Raw genomic sequence first — 20703 nt, 5'->3', positions numbered from 1 at the left:
AATGTATATGTCTTTGTTGATATACTTGCTTTTCAGCGTCTTAATAATTGAAACAGTTCTTTATTTGATGGAACTTTGTTTTGTGTTTTCGTCATTTTGGACAAAGCGTTATGTAGGTCAACAGCGTGAAATATATGGAAACGTATTGTTAACACAATTCAGCAATGGTTACCGGTCCAAAATGTAAATATAAGTGATAAGGTATCATTTTAAAATATCTATCGGGATATAAATACGGGTTGGTATCCCGATAGATATGTTAAAATGATACCTTATTTCTTAAGTAAACATGGCAATACACAGACTAGTTTTTCTTGAATAGTATTTAAAGCAGTTGATATAATCCGTTAACATCAAACTAAATACTTGAATTTTTTTTCAAAATAAATTTAGAATACTCCTAACATCTCACCTTTTTCGTCAGCAAAAACAATGTAGGCCGTTTTGGAAACTGCCTATTCGTCACAGTGACCTAATTCGTAGCTATGTAGGTAGTAGAACAGAAATAAAGTTCTTGTTATCGTGTATGTTGCATCCTGGTTATCCTAATCTCAGTTGAGATTCGGCTTGGCTGAATATTTGGACTGACGCCTTCACCGAATCTCGGAGCAGTCCTTCATAATTCATGTCTGGAAAGTTACTATCAGCTTCGACCGGTTCTAGCAATTAATGTGCACTTAAGTGACACTGCTGTTCGCTTCAAATCAGTTAGTTGACTATCAAACTAAATATGTACCTTTATTAATGCTGTATTAATTACCGTCGAAGTATATAAATTCCATAAAATAAACCATCACTTATTTTTCCGTTCAAATGAAGACTTCTATGGCGCAATATTTTATCTCCCAAGATTGAAGAGTTCCTATAGTTTGCTTTTTTAAATTAGCGCAAGTAGGTATGTAGAGATACAATGCATCAGTAACTAAATAAAGCAGACTATAGAAACTCTTCAATTCCAGGAGATAAAATATTGTGCCATGGAAGTCTTCATTTGAACGGAAAATTTAGTGCCTATTTTCATTTTGGAATTTTTATACCTAGACGGTAAGCAATACAAAATTAATAGTGATTGAGAGTTAGTTTGATAGTCAAGTCACTTATTTGAAGCAAACAGCAGTGTCAAATAAGTGCACATTAATTGCTAGAACTGGCCGAAGCTGAAAGTAAATTTCCAGACATGAATTATGAAGGACTGCTCCGAGATTCGGTGAAGGCGTCAGTCCAAATATTCAGCCGAGCCGAATCTCGACCGAGATTAGATAACATCCTTGATTGAAATATAAAAGCCTCGGCTAATACCTCGGCTTTTATATTTCAAAACAACATTTCCAGACCTCTGAGGTTATCCTGCAACATACACGAAAACGCGATCATTATTTCTTTTAAAAATATATGATATCAATAACTTTACTTTAGTAGACCAAGTACTGAAAATCATTACTACAAGCAATCGATTAAGCTGCAGAGTTATGAGATAATGTATAAGAGATTCTATGAAATTTCAGGAAAACAACACACCGAATATTACTCTTTCTATTTAGTTAAAAAGTTGACATGCATTCACAGCTTGATATGTCAATTGTTTGATATAGTAAGTCGATTCAATCTACAAAATAAGTTGAGCTTTCGAGATAATGTATTGAGCATGTGAGATACATCGACCACTCGAGTTAATATGTAGTACGCACGAGATGTCGAGATCTCGAGATATTAAATCGAGCGAAAGAGATAACATATCCAGGAAACGAGATAAAATGTCAAGCGCATGAGATAAAATATAGACCTGTATGTCCTGAATAAGCGACCGTATATCATATCAATATGTAACGCCTGCTCACTTAATTTGGCATCTGCGGAACTTTTTGCCCGGGAGTGCTCTCAGAAACTACTGAAGGGATCAGTATGAAACCTCTTCAGAATGATAGAATATCATTTATAGATACTTTATTGCAGAATACACCCATATGGATTAAGCAAACATATGAACAAATTAGGAACAATTTATAGATATGCAGAACGAATGTAATTTTCTCTTAAAATGCATGCATGTGCATTGGATTTTTTGTATTATTATACCTCAGTATGAGAATTCCATGCAACGCGTAATCTGATTGGTCTAGACGGTCACGTGCCAGGGATGATAAAACTTCATATCTCCCTCTCAAACATCATATCTCCCTATCATATTTACCCCTTGGGCAGTCTCGTGCAATTTTCATAAATTTAACGTCAAGGTAGACAAAGTGTATTGTGACGTCACAATAAGTCCGAGTCATTCTATTTTCATAGTTCGTAAGGCAGAAAATATGCGGGTCTCTGATACACAGTTGAATCGCATGGTTTTAGTTGATACAAAAGCAAGCAAGTAAATTAGCATTTAAGAAGAATGGAAATACAAAAACTGGTTATCTTATCACTGTATTTCGTTATTTGTACCCTCTACCGTAATACGTTGACAGTGCGGTGTTACCGTTAGGACGATCTCCGCTACATACAATGTATAGATGAGCGGACTCCAATTTCATATGCACTTTTGTAGTCTTTTTTGTTTCGGTATAATAAGCAATTTATTGCATGAATGTTCGGGAGATATGAAGATTTATTCACCCAAGAAAAATCATATTCCCCTCGGGCGTTGCCCTTGGGGAATATGATTTTTCTTGGGTGAATAAATCTTCATATCTCCCTCACTATCATGCAATAAATGTATACACTTCGTAATCAGTCTAACTTTTTTGTTTTTCAATGAAATCGTTTGAGATTGATATCGTAGGTATATATTGAAACCCTCAAGCGATCTGCAAGCGCATCCATGTGTGCTTCATTTTGATTGGATAATATACATTTATTGCATGATAGTGAGGGGGATATGAAGATTTATTCACCCAAGAAAAATCATTTTCCCCGAGGGCAACGCAATTATTTTGACTGTGTGATATCAACTCTTTCTATTTGGATTATATATATATATATATATATATATATATATATAATTTAAAAGAATAAAATCCAAAATGATCACATAATAATCAACGATCAGTTCCTGGTAGTACTTTCGCCTTACGGCTCTTCAGGCAGTTTGTCTTGAATATTTCAGTTTCATAGTAACGTTGAAAAGTAAACGTTCATTGTGACGTCATAACGTCGGGTAGCGGTGTTGACGATTTAACGTTATAATCATGCACTAATTGCGCCAAAACAATAGTATAACATATAAAATTATGATAATATTGATGTACATAGAATTATGTATTTAAAACTATTTTCGATTAAGTTTAGGTTTAAAAAGTTTGATGAAATAATCTTCACAGCATGGTATGTTTTATCTTCTGGACCAACAGTGAAAAGGATTTAGATAAATCCCATATATATATATATATATATATATATATCCCAGAAATATACACCATCGTCAGCAAACACGCTTACAACGAAACCATTTTTCTCATTCAGTATAACAGTGTATCGTTCTTGTCAACAATGTAGATTATTGATACTTGTCGTTTCTTCGTGGTTGTTTATGTAATATATGTCTCTTGATAAAGACGCGAGTTGCGTCGAAAATTTGAGCTTTTAAAAAATAACCAACAGTGTCGTGGCCTTTTCAGTGCTTTTATAGAGAGCGAAGCCCTCTCACGGCCCTATAGGTAACACGTATATACATGTTTAAAAGGAAAACATAGAAAACTAATGAAAAATTAAACCATACCTATGGAACTTGAAAATTTTGGTCCCAATGGCGTCGATTCGAATACTAGCGCGTGGACGTGTATTTCACCATTTTGAATCTCGTATACCCAAGTTCACGTCGTTCTGAGATGTTACATAAAATCCGTAAAAGCATGTAAATCTCTTTTTCTCAATCATATATAATCACTCCTCGATTAACGCGATTGTACCATGTCTCCTATGTTTGTGTATTTGCTAAACACCGACGCTAAATATGACGTTACAATGCACTTTTTACATCAGTTGCATAGAGTTTCCCGCGTTCGATGAATAGGCGGATCAAAAATGTCTAAAGTTAGAATACTTTGATTGAGCTCTGTCCTCACACGTTAGGTGCTAATATTTCGGGATATTTTTTGTCCAGTTGAAATTAATGTCAATACTTTTTGCTTCGCCCTCAAACAAGGTCACGCCGTAAGACACACACACTATATATATATATATATATATATATATACACACACACACATATATGGTGTAAGAAAAAATGCTAATGCGAATGTTCATGCATAGTCTTTTGAATGTCACATTTTTGAAGGACCATATAGTTTTTGTTTTTCACCTTCTGAAGTTGAAGTTTTGGGTTTATCTTGGTACTCCTTGCTATATTACTGGCCAGCACGTGCATGAATGTGTGCTGAATTATGATTGGATGATTTTAAAATCACCATCACTTCCTTATATATTATACTTGAACATCATGAAATTCATACTGTAGGTATGCCTTTTGAATGACATCAACAAAAATGTGCGCGTGTATACATGTACGTGTGTTGCTTTCCATTCATTTCTTGATACTGAAATGGCCATAACTTTCTAATTAAATACTAAAATAAACTGAATTGTTTGCTGTATGTTTACAATATGAATGCTTTTTTAATTTCTTTTATCCGGTATTGATCTATAACATTTTAAAATGCAGGTATATTTTTGGACTCTCTACAAAGTAGCATCGTCAAAATCACTCACACACACGCGCAAACACGTGCGTTCAATTTTGATTGGCCAATATTTAAATAACCTGTAAATCTCGTATAAATGAGAAAAATGGAATGATATTGACATCATCGGTACATACTACAAAATCTAGAATGCAAGACGATCAGTTGTGCTGAAGGACTATGGCACCACTTTTTAAAAAAGGGGCTGGGGGTTGGGGAACATCTGTAACGGTTCACGTTACAATTAGAACTAGTTTCTATTTGGATCATACAAGGAAATGCTTCGGGATTAAATGTATCGGGGTCGATCATTTTCATGATCGACTTTCTGTACTCTGAATAGATAATCATATGCAATAACCTGATAAAAACTGGTGTTTCTAATTTGAATTTATTTTTTGATGAAAGCATATTCTGTTTGCTGCATTGATTTGATTCAGAGTCAAATTTGAACAAAGACGGGTCATTTGGCGTCTGTAAAAACAGAATATAACACTACATATGTACTTGGGTGATATATGTATAGTTTGTAACCCAGCAGTTCATATGACCTCTTCCTTCACATTATTTGAATTCATTGCCAAGGATTATTCATTTTGAATAATTCTAATTCAATATTGATGGGCATTTCGTTTCCTAAACCCCAGAAAACGAACTGACTCATCAACATATTTCTTTATCAATGAAAGCGTACACAGGACGAGAGTGGATTTTTGAAAGTAATAAAACACCTGCAGGTGATGCATCCGAGCACAGCTATAATTACTGTAAGTCTGGAATATTTTGTTGCATTGGTGTTTGATAAAATTTAGTAAAACCTTTAATTCAAACGCTTAAACAATTACATATGTACTCACATCAGAATAGCTCAAGAAAGTATAGTCTCATGTATATTCAACATGTACAGAATATGCTCCCCATCAAAATATAAATTGATGTTTGACATATATTAGTATTGCCCTGAAAGTCTTTACTTTCTAAAGTAAACTGAATCTTTTAAAGCCAATTTTTCCAGTCCTCATGACGATTTTCTGAGAATAGACTTTAGTCTAAATTTTGAATCTAACTAACTTCTGAAATTATTTTCATAAACATATAAAATGTTCAGTATTGTTTGCATTTAATTTTTCTTTAAACCAGCAGGTTTTTTAAAACATCTATGCTAGATAAATCTTAAGATGTCTATTCTCAGGTTATGGTGTTGAGGCCAGAATTATTTGTTTGTTTAAAACTTATTTCGGACTTAAAATAGAATGTGTTGTATACAAACCTGGTACTCCTGGATCCCCTTTCTGACCTGGCAATCCAACCAATCCTGTTTCCCCTTCTGGACCACGTGGCCCTGGGGGGCCAGGAAACCCTGGTTCTCCTTTTCTTCCTCTACCAGTTATTATTGTCTACAACCATAGATATTATAATTTATTCTCGCCATATATATAGAATTTCAAAGACATACATGTCACATATACACTTCTCTTATTACTTAAATTACTCATCGCCGGTCTTGGTGACGTCTCCATATGAGTGAAAAATTCTCGAGAGGGACGTTAAACAATACAGTATTACAGTATCTTCAAACAAATGACACTTACGGTTGTGTTGCCTTTATTTCGTAATTCTCGTTCTAACGTTGTTACTTGATTCCTTAATTTATGATATTGATCACAAGTAAAACAAACTGAAAACAATCAAAAGGAAACTTTTAATGTCAATACTTTAACAAGAAAAACGAAATATTGAATGTAAATACTTTAACAAGGAAAACGGTCAATTCAAGTTTGCTAATAATATGAATTCAGGACATTTCTTTTCCTCAAGTAGACAAAAACAAAAGTTAGTCCTCCAATTTGTTATTTTATTCAAATTTAATGTTGAAATTACTCAGTAATCTGTATAATAAAACAGAGTTGGAAGATTAATTGATGAAAACTTGCGTTTTTCGCAGTTTCTTCCTTCATATCCTGGACAACATTCTTTTACCATCTTTCTTACTGGTTGTTGTCTAGGTATCCATTTATGCTGCAATCTGTCAAAATTTGTACGGCTTTGTAATAGATAGATAGATAGATAGAAAAAATATATGAATATAAAATTTCAGAATAATGTAAGTGAAAAATAAAAGCAACCAAATGCATGCAATCATTTTCCTAAAGGATAACAACGAGACTATAAGATATAGTGAAATAGATATTAATATGATTTAAATCTTCTATCTCACAACATACATACAAATATTAGATCATAAATACATGTACCTATATCATAAATACATGTACCTATATCATAAATACATGTACCTATATCATAAATACATGTACCTATGTCTATGATCATGACGTATTTCAAATAACATGAAGGAATTACAACTAAGCATTCATATTTATTTAACTTTTATTTATCGCACTCATTCTATTTAAGTAGGGGAATACTAAAATAGTCGATGAAATAATAAAGAAAAGACTAGAGTGACATGCTTCCTTAATGATACTTAAACATACGAACCGGCTCGGTCGTATGTAGTCATGCCCATTATCATAATTACGTCATCTCTCTATACAAACAAAGCATAAGCTTGCGCAGATGTTGCCTTGACAACGGGAAAGCAAGCCACCATACTTACTGGTCCCAACACCACTTGGACTGATATGTGATAATAGATTTACTGCAATAGTTACCGTTGCTGAAAGAAATATTAGCATTGTACATTTTTGCCACAAGTGATTTTAAGTTGTGAATTAATTTGTATCCGTATAAGTGGAAAACCGTGAGAAAGTCATCGGAAAAACACACAGTATCTCATACTTTGTCTCATTCATTAAGTACACAGGCACTTATATCCATTTTATGCTTCATATCTTTATGCTTTATATCCAGAGTACTCTTATATATAGTAATTAGGCCCCAAGCGATATAAGTGCCTGTGATTAAGTATACTAAGATTGAAGACTAGCATGTGATTTACAAAGCCTACCGAGTGCATCGTTGGCCGCTCTAGGGAGGTTAGGAATGCTTTTCCGTGGACTAATGGTCAAGGAATTTTACAACTCTCAACAAAAAAAAAACACCCCAACTTGTATACAAATTTAATGTTCACAAGAAAACTGTGTCTGTTTTATATCATCAGCGATCGCCATCACAAGATATTGATAAAGTACGGAAGCCGATAGGTGCCAGGGTATAGAATTAATATTTATTTAACTGGCGGCTGCCACTTAATTTACGTGGCGGCCGCCACTTAATTTAACTGGCGGCCGCCACTTATTATCTGGCGGCCGACACTTATTAACTGGCGGCCGCCACTTATTATCTGGCGGCCGCCATATAAATTAAGTGGCGGCCGCCACTTAATTTATCTGGCGGCCGCCACTTAATTTATGTGGCGGCCGCCACTTAATTTAACTGGCGGCCGCCACTTATTATCTGGCGGCCGCCACTTATTATCTGGCGACCGCCAGATAAATTAAGTGGCGGCCGCCAGTTAATTTATATGGCGGCCGCCACTTAATTTATGTGGCGTCCGCCACTTAATTTAACTGGCGGCCGCCAGTTAATTTATGTGGCGGCCGTCAGTTAATTTATCTGGCGGCCGCCACTTAATTTATATGGCGGCCGCCACTCAATTTAAATCATTTATATGGCTGTCACCAGTTATTCAATTCCTCTCTCTTTCTCTATCTCTCTCTCTCAAAATAAAAGGGGTGCAATCCATCCCCAATGCTTAGTAATATGTATGTGATATATATATATATATATATATATATATATATATATATATATATATATATATATATATATACACAATTAAGAGCATTAAATTATTGTTTTTCGATTGTACTGTTAAATACGTAGAACCACAGGGCTGACCCTCCATTTATTTGAACGTTCAATTTCTATTATTTTCACATTTAAACTAAATTATTTTCACATGTGAAATAAGATTAATTGGCCCCACCCCACTCTTTTGGTGGTAGTAATGAATGGTAAAAATGTAATAATGAATGAACTGATCAATTGAAGGATGAACGGAGCTCCCTCCCTCAAATTTAGGAGTACGAAGTTTGGACAAGAGACATTTTAGGTTCCTTTTCTGCTTGTCAACAATTGTAGAAGACAATTTCTCCTCCGACTGTCCGTATGCACTTTGAAAAACGATGCTGCGTGTTTGCGTACTATTCTAAATCTTTCCAAAATAATCACTCAGCGATACGAATTACATTGTTTTTGCAATTGACAGCCGCCATATATAAATTAAGTGGCGGCCGCCAGATAAAATAACTGGCGGCCGCCAGTTAATTTATATGGCGGCCGCCAGATAATAAGTGGCGGCCGCCAGATAATAAGTGGCGGCCGCCACATAAATTAAGTGGCGGCCGCCAGTTAAATAAATATTAATTCTATACCCTGGCACCTATCGGCTTCCGTAATAAAGAGATGAAGTTTTCCTGAGCAGGAACACGTGTACTACAAAATGCCATCTAAACTATTATAAGTGAATATTTGTAGAGAGATAGGATTCACGATTTTTTTTAAATATTATTAATGGAAATCGACCAGAAATCAAATCCACGACTCAGCGTGCTGAAGGCAGTCTCATCGTTCGAACTTTTGAAAAAGATACAGTTCATTATGACAAGAGGAAACATATATGATATGAGTAAAATATGGTGAAAAGGTTGATTGAAATTCTACATTTATTAATGAATGACAGCATGAAAAGCTTTTAAAATGATTTGTCGTTGCTACGGTAACCAGAAAATCCCAAGTATTTGCAAAGTAATGATCTCTAATTTTCATTGCAGTGTTATCAGAAATGAGTTCTCAGCATGATGCATGCTCTTACTTTTTGTTTCCTATATACTCTACACAACGATATATCCAAAGGGCAAAAGAGTCATTGTTAACCTTTTTGCTTAAAGAGTACCATAGCATTTATGCAAAACCTTGAGGAACAGAGACAGAAGTAAATTGAAAAACGAGATCTGCAAGTGGAAAATCAAAGATTGAATAAACAGTGGCCTTTTTATAGAAATTGAAGATTTGTATATACTAGTAATTGTGCCAATATGTGTTCCGAATTCAATTGGGCACTGCTCAATAAGCGCTTTGTTCGTGATGTCTGCTTGTGAATACGTCAATTGGGTACAAAGTTGCCTAATATCAGTTACTAGGTCAATGATTCTCTGATGGTTTTCTTTGAGGCATCCTATATACCAGTAACAATTCGTCATACATGTACAACCTGCCTGCACCCGACACCGTGATGAGAATGCCCTCCCAAGCTGCTGTGCCAATTAGCGACAATATATATACCAATAATAAGCATCAAATTCCGAATTAGGCTTTAGAAACGACAACAACGTAATTGAGAATGCTCATTAAACTATTTATCTTTCAATGTTTTTGACATGATCGCGCTTAATGGCTAAATCACATGGTATCGGGATAATTAAACAACCCGCAACATGACGTACCATAAATCAGACATTGCGATATAGGGTATATCTTAATGTTTAAACTCTTTAACAAATTTTATTAGAACATCTATAGACGCTTAGCACCCAAGGTGTTGACATTTTAGGAAAATAATTTTAGTTTGCTATTTTTATTGGCAAAGTCTTTTGACATTTATTTTTTAAAACTTGAATCAAGAGTGCGTATATTCAAACGCATTTCAACGTTATGCAACAGAGAGGGAGAAAACAATTCGTTTTATAGATAAGGAATTCTTTCACTTGGTTTATACGAAAAAAAATTGAAGGCACAAAACTTGTTTCAAGTTGCGATAAAGAACTGAGATTCATTCGACATGCTTAATTTATCTATTCTACAAACCAGATTCACTGGGCTAATTTGTCTAATTAAATGATAAGAGTCACTGGCTTTCTTTACTTTTCACACAGCAAATCTACAAAATTCAAATTGAGCGATATGATCTTCGAAGTAATAACAGAACACATCAGGTGGGATATGTGCTGCCTAAGATAAACATTCTTCTACAATATTTCAAACGCATCCCCCTCTTGTCCCCCAAAATAAGCACACACATTATACAACAGTTTCATACAGTGAGAAAATGCATATCAACTTAACTACAAAATATATTTCAAAAAACATGTAATGAAAAATTAATTACAGTAACTATGTATTATTACCTGTTTCTCGTCATCTGTCTATAAGGGTAGTAAACCGGTGTTCTCCGAAGAGCCTGGAGTTGTGTTTTGAAATAAGTTGCTTTCACAACGGTTAAGAAAGTCACTATAACAGCACAGCAAGGAGAATATCCAAAAGTCTTCATTGTTGATTAATTAAACAAGAGCTACTTTTTCGGCTTAAAATGAAACATGGAATAAATTATATATCTGGGTCAGCAATTCATCTCTGTTAACGAAGAGGAAATTCGATTTTAGTCCCTTCAACCTCTGTAATTGGCATCAAAATCCTGAGTTCATTTTATCAACTTGAAGGCAATAATCCTATATCCATCGACAGTATCATGACTTACAAATGATTAACATAAAGCAAATCCGTCCGTACCACAAGAAATACCTCAGGCCGACTCACTCTGGTTGAAAAACGAGTAACGCAATACGATTGTACACTGTGTAGATTTCAGAGAGGGTCAAAGGTTACCGTAACGGCAAACTACCTACTTTCAGATCGAGCTTCCGTATCTACCTCAATCTTATCGCTAGTTAAATTAGCCAGCACTACATCGTAATTTCATCATTTCACTGGATAAATTACAGGATTCCTTTTTGAAGACAAACCCATTTCCTTCCAAAAGAATGTTGTTGATGTTAGAATGTCATTTTGAGCGAATTTTTTATTTGATTTCATTTGGAAATATTTAGCTGTTGGCCTACCGATTACACACACACACGAGAGAGAGAGAGAGAGAGAGAGAGAGAGAGAGAGAGAGAGCTATAACACAATGTCTTTAGATAACTTTCTCATTGTTGAATGCTTAGTCTATAAGCAGATCACTAGCTCTGCATTTGGCTATCTTATTTTTCATTCAAGAAAAAAAACATCAAAGCCTCCATACCCTTGCACAAGACAGGTATTTCTTGTAAAGGTTCAGCGCAGCGTAAAGATTATTAATCTCTTGAAAACTATCCGTATTCCTATTTTACTGTTGGATCTCGTGAGTGCAGCTAATTTTATCGCCAGAGACTCTTTAATGGGCCGGGGTTATGAACATGTCAGCTTGTATCTCGTTTACTTTGTCTATTGATGATTGAATTTTTTGGTTTGTTTTTTTTTTTTTTTTTTTTTTTTTTTTTTTTGCTTACGAAGGTTTCTTGAATATCAGAAAAATGTCGCCAAGTTTCTTCGTTGTATTCGATTCTTTATAACCCTATATTTTACAGTTATTTAGATTTACACAGATATAACCGTAAGATACCCCGAATTTCATTACCTACACACGGATATTTCACTATATAAGACAGTAGATTATCAATCCCCTACTGGCGGAGCTGTATAAGACAGTCGGTTATCACCACCCCCACCCCCCCTACTGGCGAAGGTCTATACGACAGTAGGTTATCATCCCCCTGCTGGGGAAACTGTATAAGACAGTCAGTTACCAGACAACTACTGGCGGAGTTGTATAAGACAGTAGGTCATCAGCCCCCTACTGGCGGAGCTGTATAAGACAGTCGGTTATCAGCCCCCTACTGGTACCCCGTACTGGCGGAGCTGTGTAAGACGGTCGTTTATCAATCCCCTACTGGCGGAGCTGTATAAGACAGTAGGTTATTAGACACACCTAACCCTAAGTGAGACATCAGGCCATCTGACCTTAAAAAAAACCCACCTAAGTCCCGTGGGTAGAGTAATTATGGTGTAGGGGGGTGTTGGCAGTTAGATCCTCCGCAATTCCCCAATTTTAACGTGCCCCAACCCCCGGGGCACTAGGGGCATTTTTGACAAAGTTATGGCAAAATCCCAAAAAATGGGGAAAATGCCCTTAACCCTAGGGTTCCCATAAAGGATCAGAAAAACTCCTTCGGGGTTGAATAGGGGGTCAAATTTAAGGCCTAACCCTCGGGGAAGGGTTAGCCCAGCACCCCCCCCCCCCCGAACCCTAAACTCTAACCCTAACCCTGAAATGAGCATCCATATCAGGGTTAAGTCTTTAACCAAAGGGATCGGGAAGGGTTAAGGTTTCATAAGGGACAACATGACCCCACTATCTTAAAAAAAACGTAACCCTGAACCATTGATCCCTTTAAGGGGATAACCCTGAGGTAACCCTGAAATGAGCATCCATATCAGGGTTAAGTCTTTAACCAAAGGGATCGGGAAAGGTTAAGGGTTCATAAGGGACAACATGACCCCACTATCCCAAAAAGGGCGTAACCCTGAACCATTGATCCCTTTAAGGGAATAACCCTGAAATGAGCACCCATATCAGGGTTAAGTCTTTAACCAAAGGGATCGGGAAGGGTTAAGGGTTCATAAGGGACCTCTCTCTAAGGACTATTCGAATAATTTCTGAAGTATGTTTTACGCTCTTTTTCATTTGTTTTGTCTCTTTATGTACAATGTTTGATTTGAACCAGACGCATGCAAGGCAAACGTTACCATCAAAGAGACGTTTCTTTTTTTCATTTATAGACTGGACAATGTAAGAAAACGTTTGATCATTATAAACATTCCCTGCAACAAGAAATAAAACTTTTGTTCCATAGATAATAATGTCAGGTAGACTATATTGAACCAAGAAATAAAAATTGTCATAGGAAAAACTTATCTTTATTTTAATAACAGTTGTAATATTTTGCATAGGAATCACTACAAGTCAATCAATTCACTTATATTCTGGTTAATTTCGTTTGAACAGCTCTGAATGCTGCCAGAAAACTTGTCTTTAATAACATTTGTTATGTTTTGCATATCAAAGAATACAAGTCAATCGTCTTACTTATAATCTGCTTAATTTCGTTTCAAACGCTCTGAATGTTCGGAAAGGAATATTCCTTTGAGCGCATTTTGATTTGAAAAGTTCGAATTTCTGGCGAGTGGTTAGACCATCGACACGGCCCACTTCATGAAGGTGTTCTATCTCTTGCCCGGACCAAGTACTGTTGGTCAGTTTTCTTATTGGTTTGCAGTTTATGCTTCTTTGTGGTCCTATGTTTCTTTCAAACACAAGGAGATCGTCATCATCTCCTATTTTCGCGGATACTTCGTCCGTTGTTCTCTCTCCTTTCGAATTAAGGTCGTCAGTAGGGGTAACTCCCTCTTCATTTTGTGTTGTCCTTTCTTTCCCCAATTCCATATCGACTTTATGCGGGACGGTAAAGTGTAGGCGGTGCAATGGTAGATTTCGTAAGTTTAATTTGACCAGCCGCAATTTGGATAATATTTCAAGGGAAATTAAGCGATTCTGATCCACGGGAAGATCTCTCACTAGAGGAACAAGTCTGTCGTATTCAACATACAACCCCTGCATCAGGAAAGCGATGCAGGAAATGTATGTTAAGACGATCACCGTTGAATCTAACTGGAGGTGTTTTCTTTTCAGTCGCCGTAGGCATATCGACATCCATGGTAATATCTTTGGGGTCTTCTTCAGTCTGCTTTGATACACTAGTCCGCGGTTTTCCAAATCACCGCGGACTAGATCTGACATAAGTTCTTGTGTACTAACATCTACTTCGGAAGGCTGATTATCCGTAACTAGACTCCAAAAATTCCCATGAAATGACCATGCCAGAGTCATATTTCCATGACGACCGTATGTCGTTACTGCTGGAAAGTATTTTAATTGGAACTCCTGAAATCCAGCCTGCAGAACTTCTTTTAATGGAAGAGTATTTTTCTCCAAAAGTATGCACAAGCTTGGATATACCATTTGTGTTTGGCTTCTCCTCTTCGATGCCAACAGTTTTACCAATGAATTTAGGGTCACGGCACTGATCGTCTTAAACCTGGTCTTGTCAGATTTCATCTCCCCTAAAAAGTCTTCAAATAGAACGTAACGAGCGGCGTTTCCAATTTCGTACAAGTCGCCAAGCAATGCAATAACCAAATGTCTACCAATGACTCCATAACAGGCATCCAAATGGTCGTGCAAACCCACTGAGCGTTTAATCATTTTACGGGTGCTCTCAGAGTTGGTCCATATCTCAGGTGGAGGGATGCTTCGATCATCAAGCATACTTGTTGAATATATACGTCTAACGCCAAGAATCCATACTGGTCCGTCAAACTTCGACTTGGCGATAGACCTCCGGGACCAAGATTGACTGCATATCTTGTACTTCTTGCACAGAGTGGTTGTCCCCATAGTACTTTCTCGCAGGCTAATTCTAATTGATAGGATTGCCACGTGGTAAGCACATTTCCAGTGTTTTGAAACTCTCTTAGCATTTCTCTGAGTTCTTTACACATCCATATCCCCAGATGTCGTATGCATTTCAGCGTTTGCGGTGGGAAAGGAACCAGCAACGGAACATTTTCTAGTAGTTCTTCTAAATATTTCTGAACAAAAAAGTCCCGAGAATTCAGGTGATCAGACGAAAGAGTATCCAGCGATACCACAAACTCCAGTCTGAAAGAACTATTTTTCAACAGCAGAAAATTGTTCTCTAAGCTTGAGATGTAATGATCAGCATCCTTTAGAAAAGTGTCTGATGTTGACCTTGGAAAGCACATGCCTCCCCCAATGCATGCTGAGACAGGATGAAAACGACCATTTGGCTTACGATGTGGAACATCCGCATACAGTTGAACAAATTGTATTTGGTCAGGAAAACGACAACAATTTCTTAGAATATTTTTAATATCCATTGGCCTGCCATCTAAATTACTTCGGAAATTGCCACAGTCTATGAAGGATAAGCAGGTGATTAGAGTACCTCTATGGCCGATAATATTCTGTAGCCCTGCGGTAGACCACAGAAGGTCAACGTCACCATCTGTCGATATATTTGAAGCAACATGAAGGGTTGTTCGCAATATGAAATTACTATCGAAATCACAAAGTGATAGTCCTCTGGTCATCTTCTCTCCGAATCGGAAACAAAACAGGATGGGTCTCATGTTCTCAATCTGAGATACCTGGTTTAAGGAAATCTGAAGGCATTTCAATATTAATGAACAGTCATCGGGCAAGACAAACAGTCTTTTTACATTATTCATATCATTCTTTTGAATTGTTCGAGTAGCCTCTCCACGCAAGGCAAGAGACATCAACATAGCTTTGAATTTCTCTAGAAATTCCATATAAAAAGTTGGCGGTTTGCTGTCTGGTTTGCACTCTTGAAAGTCCTACCGAATTTTGTCGATGGGTTGGAATTAAAGCTATCCAACATTCCCAACCCCTTTCATAAAATAACTGAAAACCAACGGTACTGCTAAATGTCATAAGTTCACTTTTATTAAATTGTGTTAAGTCTACGTGTTTCTTTAAAACACTTCTTACTTCCCTTAGACTGGCAAGATCGTTTGGTAACAGGGATATGTGTCGAACAGGCATTGTGATCGCCTCCAAGGTATTCAATTCCAAGACACACCCGTCAACATCAAAGGAATAGTGCAGCCATACATCTCTCTCTGCTTCATCGACAGTTACATTTCGTCCAAATATTATTTCATTCCTCCTAAGAAAAACCTGGGGAGTCTCATATAAAGGACTGTATATCTTGGCTAAATTATTGTTTTCTAATACTGTATCTGCAAAGGACTGCTCATCATCGTCGGTCTCCATCTGCAACAGAAAAGGATAATATAGCTAACAATTAGTCCTATAAATCTAAATACCTAACCCTAACCCTTAGGTATACACTGAGTATATCCTTAGGTATACCCTGGAGTATACCAAACTACGTATACCTTGGGTATACCCTGTAGTATACTAAATTAGGTATACCTTGGGTATACCCTGACCCTTGATACACCTTGAGTATGCCATGGGGTACACCCTGGGGTATACCTTAGGTATACTCCATTTCTACTTTTCTTATTATTATACGAACATATATATGTCTTCCGAATGCATAAATAATATTATACAACAAAAAACGCATTCTGTTCCTTGCCATCGTTCACTATCATATTCCAACCCATAATATTATTGTTCAAGATCCACCACGCTCTTTCAGTGACCCGAGGGCAGCCTTGATCATGTCGATGTATTTTGGGTGCGCTGCGGGCACCTTGGGCTTGGAAACCTTCTTTTTCGCGGGAGCTGCGGTATCTGCCATATTTTCGAACGATGAGAGAACGGTAAATAATAGTCGATCGGAACGCACAATCTGTTTTGTTTACATCAAGCGCGGACCTCCTTGAAAACATCCAATCTGTTCGAGTCGATCGGTATGTGTATTGTGTTGTTTAGATGTGCTTTGATGTTAGTCTTTGCATTCGAGTTGCGCTTCAACAATGGAATATCCGCCGGATATGTTATCGGAACCCCCTGGTCTACATTTCCCCCTGTCATTCTATTTACTTACATATTGGGCTTTGCCAAACTACAGCAGTCAAAATCCAGAAATATAGACACCTCAACCGGCGATTTGCAAGTCCATTCATTCATTAAAATTGGGTAATTTTTTTTCCAGTGGCCGATAACAAATATCATTGTTGCTTGATTTCCTTTCAAAGCTTGAAAGAAGGCATACTCGTTTTCCCTTTGCTGTAGAAAACATCATGTCGGTCAGAATTTTTGAAAAACATCCGGGGGTCGTACACATCGGGTATCAAAAGCGAGCGGTAGACATTAACGATTGCGTAGAACGGTTTGGAATGGGCTTACACAATATTAAGAACACAAGCACACGCCTAAAAAAAAAAAATTAAAAAAATCCTGGTCTATTTACTTTACTATAGAAATATATACAACACAACATAAGATATTTGCTTTGATTTATGATTTAAAAGAAAAACGTTAATCCTTGTTTACACATACTTTTCATAAATAATGCCTGTATTCAATAAAAATTACACAGATGAAATGTACAAATTATGACCAATCTTTATGTTTTGATTTTAAATGAAGTGTAATTAAACTGGTTGTTTGTTTGTTTACTTTGCTTTTGTTTCTTTTTTATGTTTATTGTTGTTGTGGGTTTCTTTTCATTTTTTTTTTTTTTTTTTTGGTTTGTTTGTTTTGTTTTCTTCCAATTATTATGTAAGTGCTATGCTACGAGGTTATCGTAAGAGTGATTAGATACTTTCCACAGTAGATACATAATATATATATACAGTGTGCGAAACTAACTTTAAAGTCCTATAAACTTTCGGTCCATAGTCATTTTATTTCCTATAGACCACAACAAATTCCTATAGACCAAAATTTAACATATCTGATTCTTCATCCAAGTCACGTACTTCTACTACGTTTCGTTTTCTCATGATTTTCTGCGACTTTGGCCTTGCTGGAACTTGTACTGACCGCTTTCCGTTTGACTCAAGTGCGTGCATCTTTCACGTATTTTTAAAACCATCAAAAAGGACATTGCGAATTTGCACGAAAATGGCGTGCATTGAAGTAAATATCAAATTGAATAATCTGATTCGAATGATTTGTAATTACATTGGGGAACATTTTATTACAGCTAAGGGGTAAACAGAAACATTGGCGTACTACATATAAACTGGCCCCGCTTCTCATATATATGTTAAATAAGCAACAGGGAACCAGTTATTTACTCAGAATTCCTATAGACAAGTTGGTCTATAGCTATTTTGATTGTTATAGACCGACTCGATTTTCTATAGACATTGCCTATCGGTCCATGGTTAATTTCGCACACTGTATATATATGATATATAGAGCCACTTTTACGCTACTTTGTGAGTAGGGATCAATTCACTTATATTGAGCTGTACACAATACGCACATACCATCAAAAATGTAAAAGAAATGATAAATTTAGGTGCTATATTATCAATTGAAGTTTCAGAAGGTGACACATGATCCAAACTCGGGAAAGGTTTCAGGACATGCTTACGATTTGCCTATACTTTTCTGTTAAATAGTAATAGCTCTGTTTGTTTAAAAGGTTTCGATAAAACAAAGAGGTTTCAAATTAAAACAATCTTAAAAATCAGGTTTATCCTATAAGCAGGCGATAAAACGTACGTATGGGGTGATAAAAAAAAAAAAATTAGTTTAAACTTTATTTCATTTGAATAAATCAATATATGTATATACACAATACGTTATATGCACACAGGATTCGGAATCAAGTTGTATAGGCACTTATATTAATCCGTTTGAACTTTGAATGGTAAGTGTGCATTTGCCCGTTGCACATGACAAAAAATGACAACGAGGAAGTAAAGAAAAATGAAAGAAAAAAATCCAACAAGTAAATAGATCATCATTGGAAGAGATGTTATGACCTAAGTTCATCAGAAATGGATATACAATAACTTCCAAACAAGAAATTCCACCACTCTACACATGCATAAAAGCGGAAGTCGACGAGATTAAGCTACATATCTTTTGGATGATGCACATGTATATAATGAAACTATTTTTAATATAGGAATTTTTTTTTTAGTAAAGTCTCCATGTACAAGGATATTTACAGTTATTGGTCTTAATGGATCAATAAATTTATTCAAGTAAAAAGTGTGTTGTTGTTTCGATTTTTCCACAGGCACAATATGGATTATCTATCACATGTATGTGTTTCGCGAATAGGTGGGATTTAAGAGTACTAATTACAGTCGTGTGTGTAGTATCTGTCCGTTGCGTTTGGACGGTGCCAATACAATGATTTCTAATGTTCTTAAAGTTCGATCATTTGCCAGGATCAATAGTTCTTTTTGCAATAGTATGTAGGCTCGTTTTCGTCTACGAATGAGTGTTATTTAATGAGAGGGAATCTGATTTTCTAACGAAAGAAAGAAGTCGAGTTAGACCATTTCATGTATACCCGTTTGACTTGTTGGACAAAGTAATCGGGATGCAGTCACACCCAGTGTGAAATTTCTAGACTCAGTCGAACGTGTTCATGTGAAATTAATCACCGAAATTGAAAATCGTTTTTCAAGAATTAAAAAGTTGTCGGTTTATACGGAGGGCGTTTTCCTGCATACGTCAAGGTTTAAAATAAATACGATATATATATATATTTGAGCATACCATTTGCGGAGGAAAAGGGTTCGAAAACCCATGGATCGAATGTATTCAGAAAATTTTCAACAAATGTTTAGTATTTATATGAACCAAAAATAAATTCCTCATGCTTATAAGTAAAGTCGTCATTTTGCGACAAACTACAGTATTTTTTTAAAAACACTTTTCTTTTCTTTTTTATATGACTGCTTCATGTATAAAGATATAAGAAAGAAATATTACCCTTTGAACATCTACAATTCAGATGATGATATATCAAAGGAAAACCATTGTAAAGTACTATGCAACCCAGTCAATGTCGTTCATGTCAGAAGATTGTGTGAATTTTTACATGAATGTTTTGAATTGCGCACCCAAAGTAAAGTGCTATAATTACATTTAATTTATGTTGATATGCAATACTACATTGCATATACATGCAGTGTAATATCACAGGTACATGTCAAATATATACTTGTATTTACATATACATGTAAATGAACTGTTAGTATTTAGTTTGTTGTCATTATATATCTCATATTGTGTAACATGATTGGTGAATCCATAAATAAATTGAGTATATTTCGGAGATAAAACAATTCGGCCAAGATAGTGATATTTTGTTTGCGGATATATTTACAATCCATGTACCAGGATCGCGATCGTCTATGTCGTCTCCAAAGATTTTGTTCTCTTTCCATTTTTTTTTTTTATTGCCCCATCACATCATGATCACCCTATCTAATGTCAGATAGCTCCATGTCTACCTCTATTTCTCACATTCATACTGGTACAAAATCATTTCCTTTGTGGCTTTTCGTCTATGTAAATTAAAAGCAAGAATGACCACGTGAAGATTATACGATCACTCGCCCTGTATTTCAAAAGTTTTGGCACCCTTGTTTTACTCTTCCATTGACAAACTACAGAGCTGGTTGAGAAAAACAAAAAGAA

General features: G+C 36.0%; 1 protein-coding gene, 1 long non-coding RNA gene and 1 pseudogene across 3 annotated transcripts in view; all 3 read right to left on the bottom strand.

The window, feature by feature from the left end:
- LOC130054162 (uncharacterized) overlaps positions 1-540 on the bottom strand; it is a 1285-nt gene extending 745 nt beyond the window's left edge. The window contains exon 1 of the long non-coding RNA XR_008802443.1: positions 1-540. This exon is cut by the window's left edge and continues 330 nt beyond it. This is a non-coding gene — a long non-coding RNA (uncharacterized LOC130054162).
- Positions 1-11503, bottom strand: part of LOC125671014 (collagen alpha-1(IV) chain-like) — a 33675-nt gene extending 22172 nt beyond the window's left edge. Inside the window, exons 1-5 of one of the 2 annotated variants that reach the window (XM_048906495.2) lie at positions 10823-11503; positions 7291-7350; positions 6605-6696; positions 6263-6348; positions 5941-6067 (exon numbers count right to left, since the gene is read on the bottom strand). In XM_048906495.2, coding sequence (XP_048762452.1) covers positions 5941-6067; positions 6263-6348; positions 6605-6696; positions 7291-7350; positions 10823-10965 — 508 coding nt within the window. In that variant the 5' untranslated portion in view covers positions 10966-11503. The remainder of the gene's footprint in view (positions 1-5940; positions 6068-6262; positions 6349-6604; positions 6697-7290; positions 7351-10822) is intronic. The other variant, XM_048906496.2, reaches the window with a different exon arrangement.
- Positions 11504-13599: 2096 nt separating this feature from the next.
- On the bottom strand, positions 13600-16252 carry LOC125670999 (uncharacterized; annotated as a pseudogene).
- Between the last annotated feature and the right edge of the window lie 4451 nt (positions 16253-20703).

The sequence above is a fragment of the Ostrea edulis genome, chromosome 4, assembly GCF_947568905.1.
Source record: "Ostrea edulis chromosome 4, xbOstEdul1.1, whole genome shotgun sequence".
In the NCBI taxonomy this organism is placed as follows: Eukaryota; Metazoa; Mollusca; class Bivalvia; order Ostreida; family Ostreidae; genus Ostrea; species Ostrea edulis.
The sequence above is the reverse complement of the archived record's forward strand: the minus strand, read 5'-3'. Positions and strand labels throughout refer to the sequence as shown.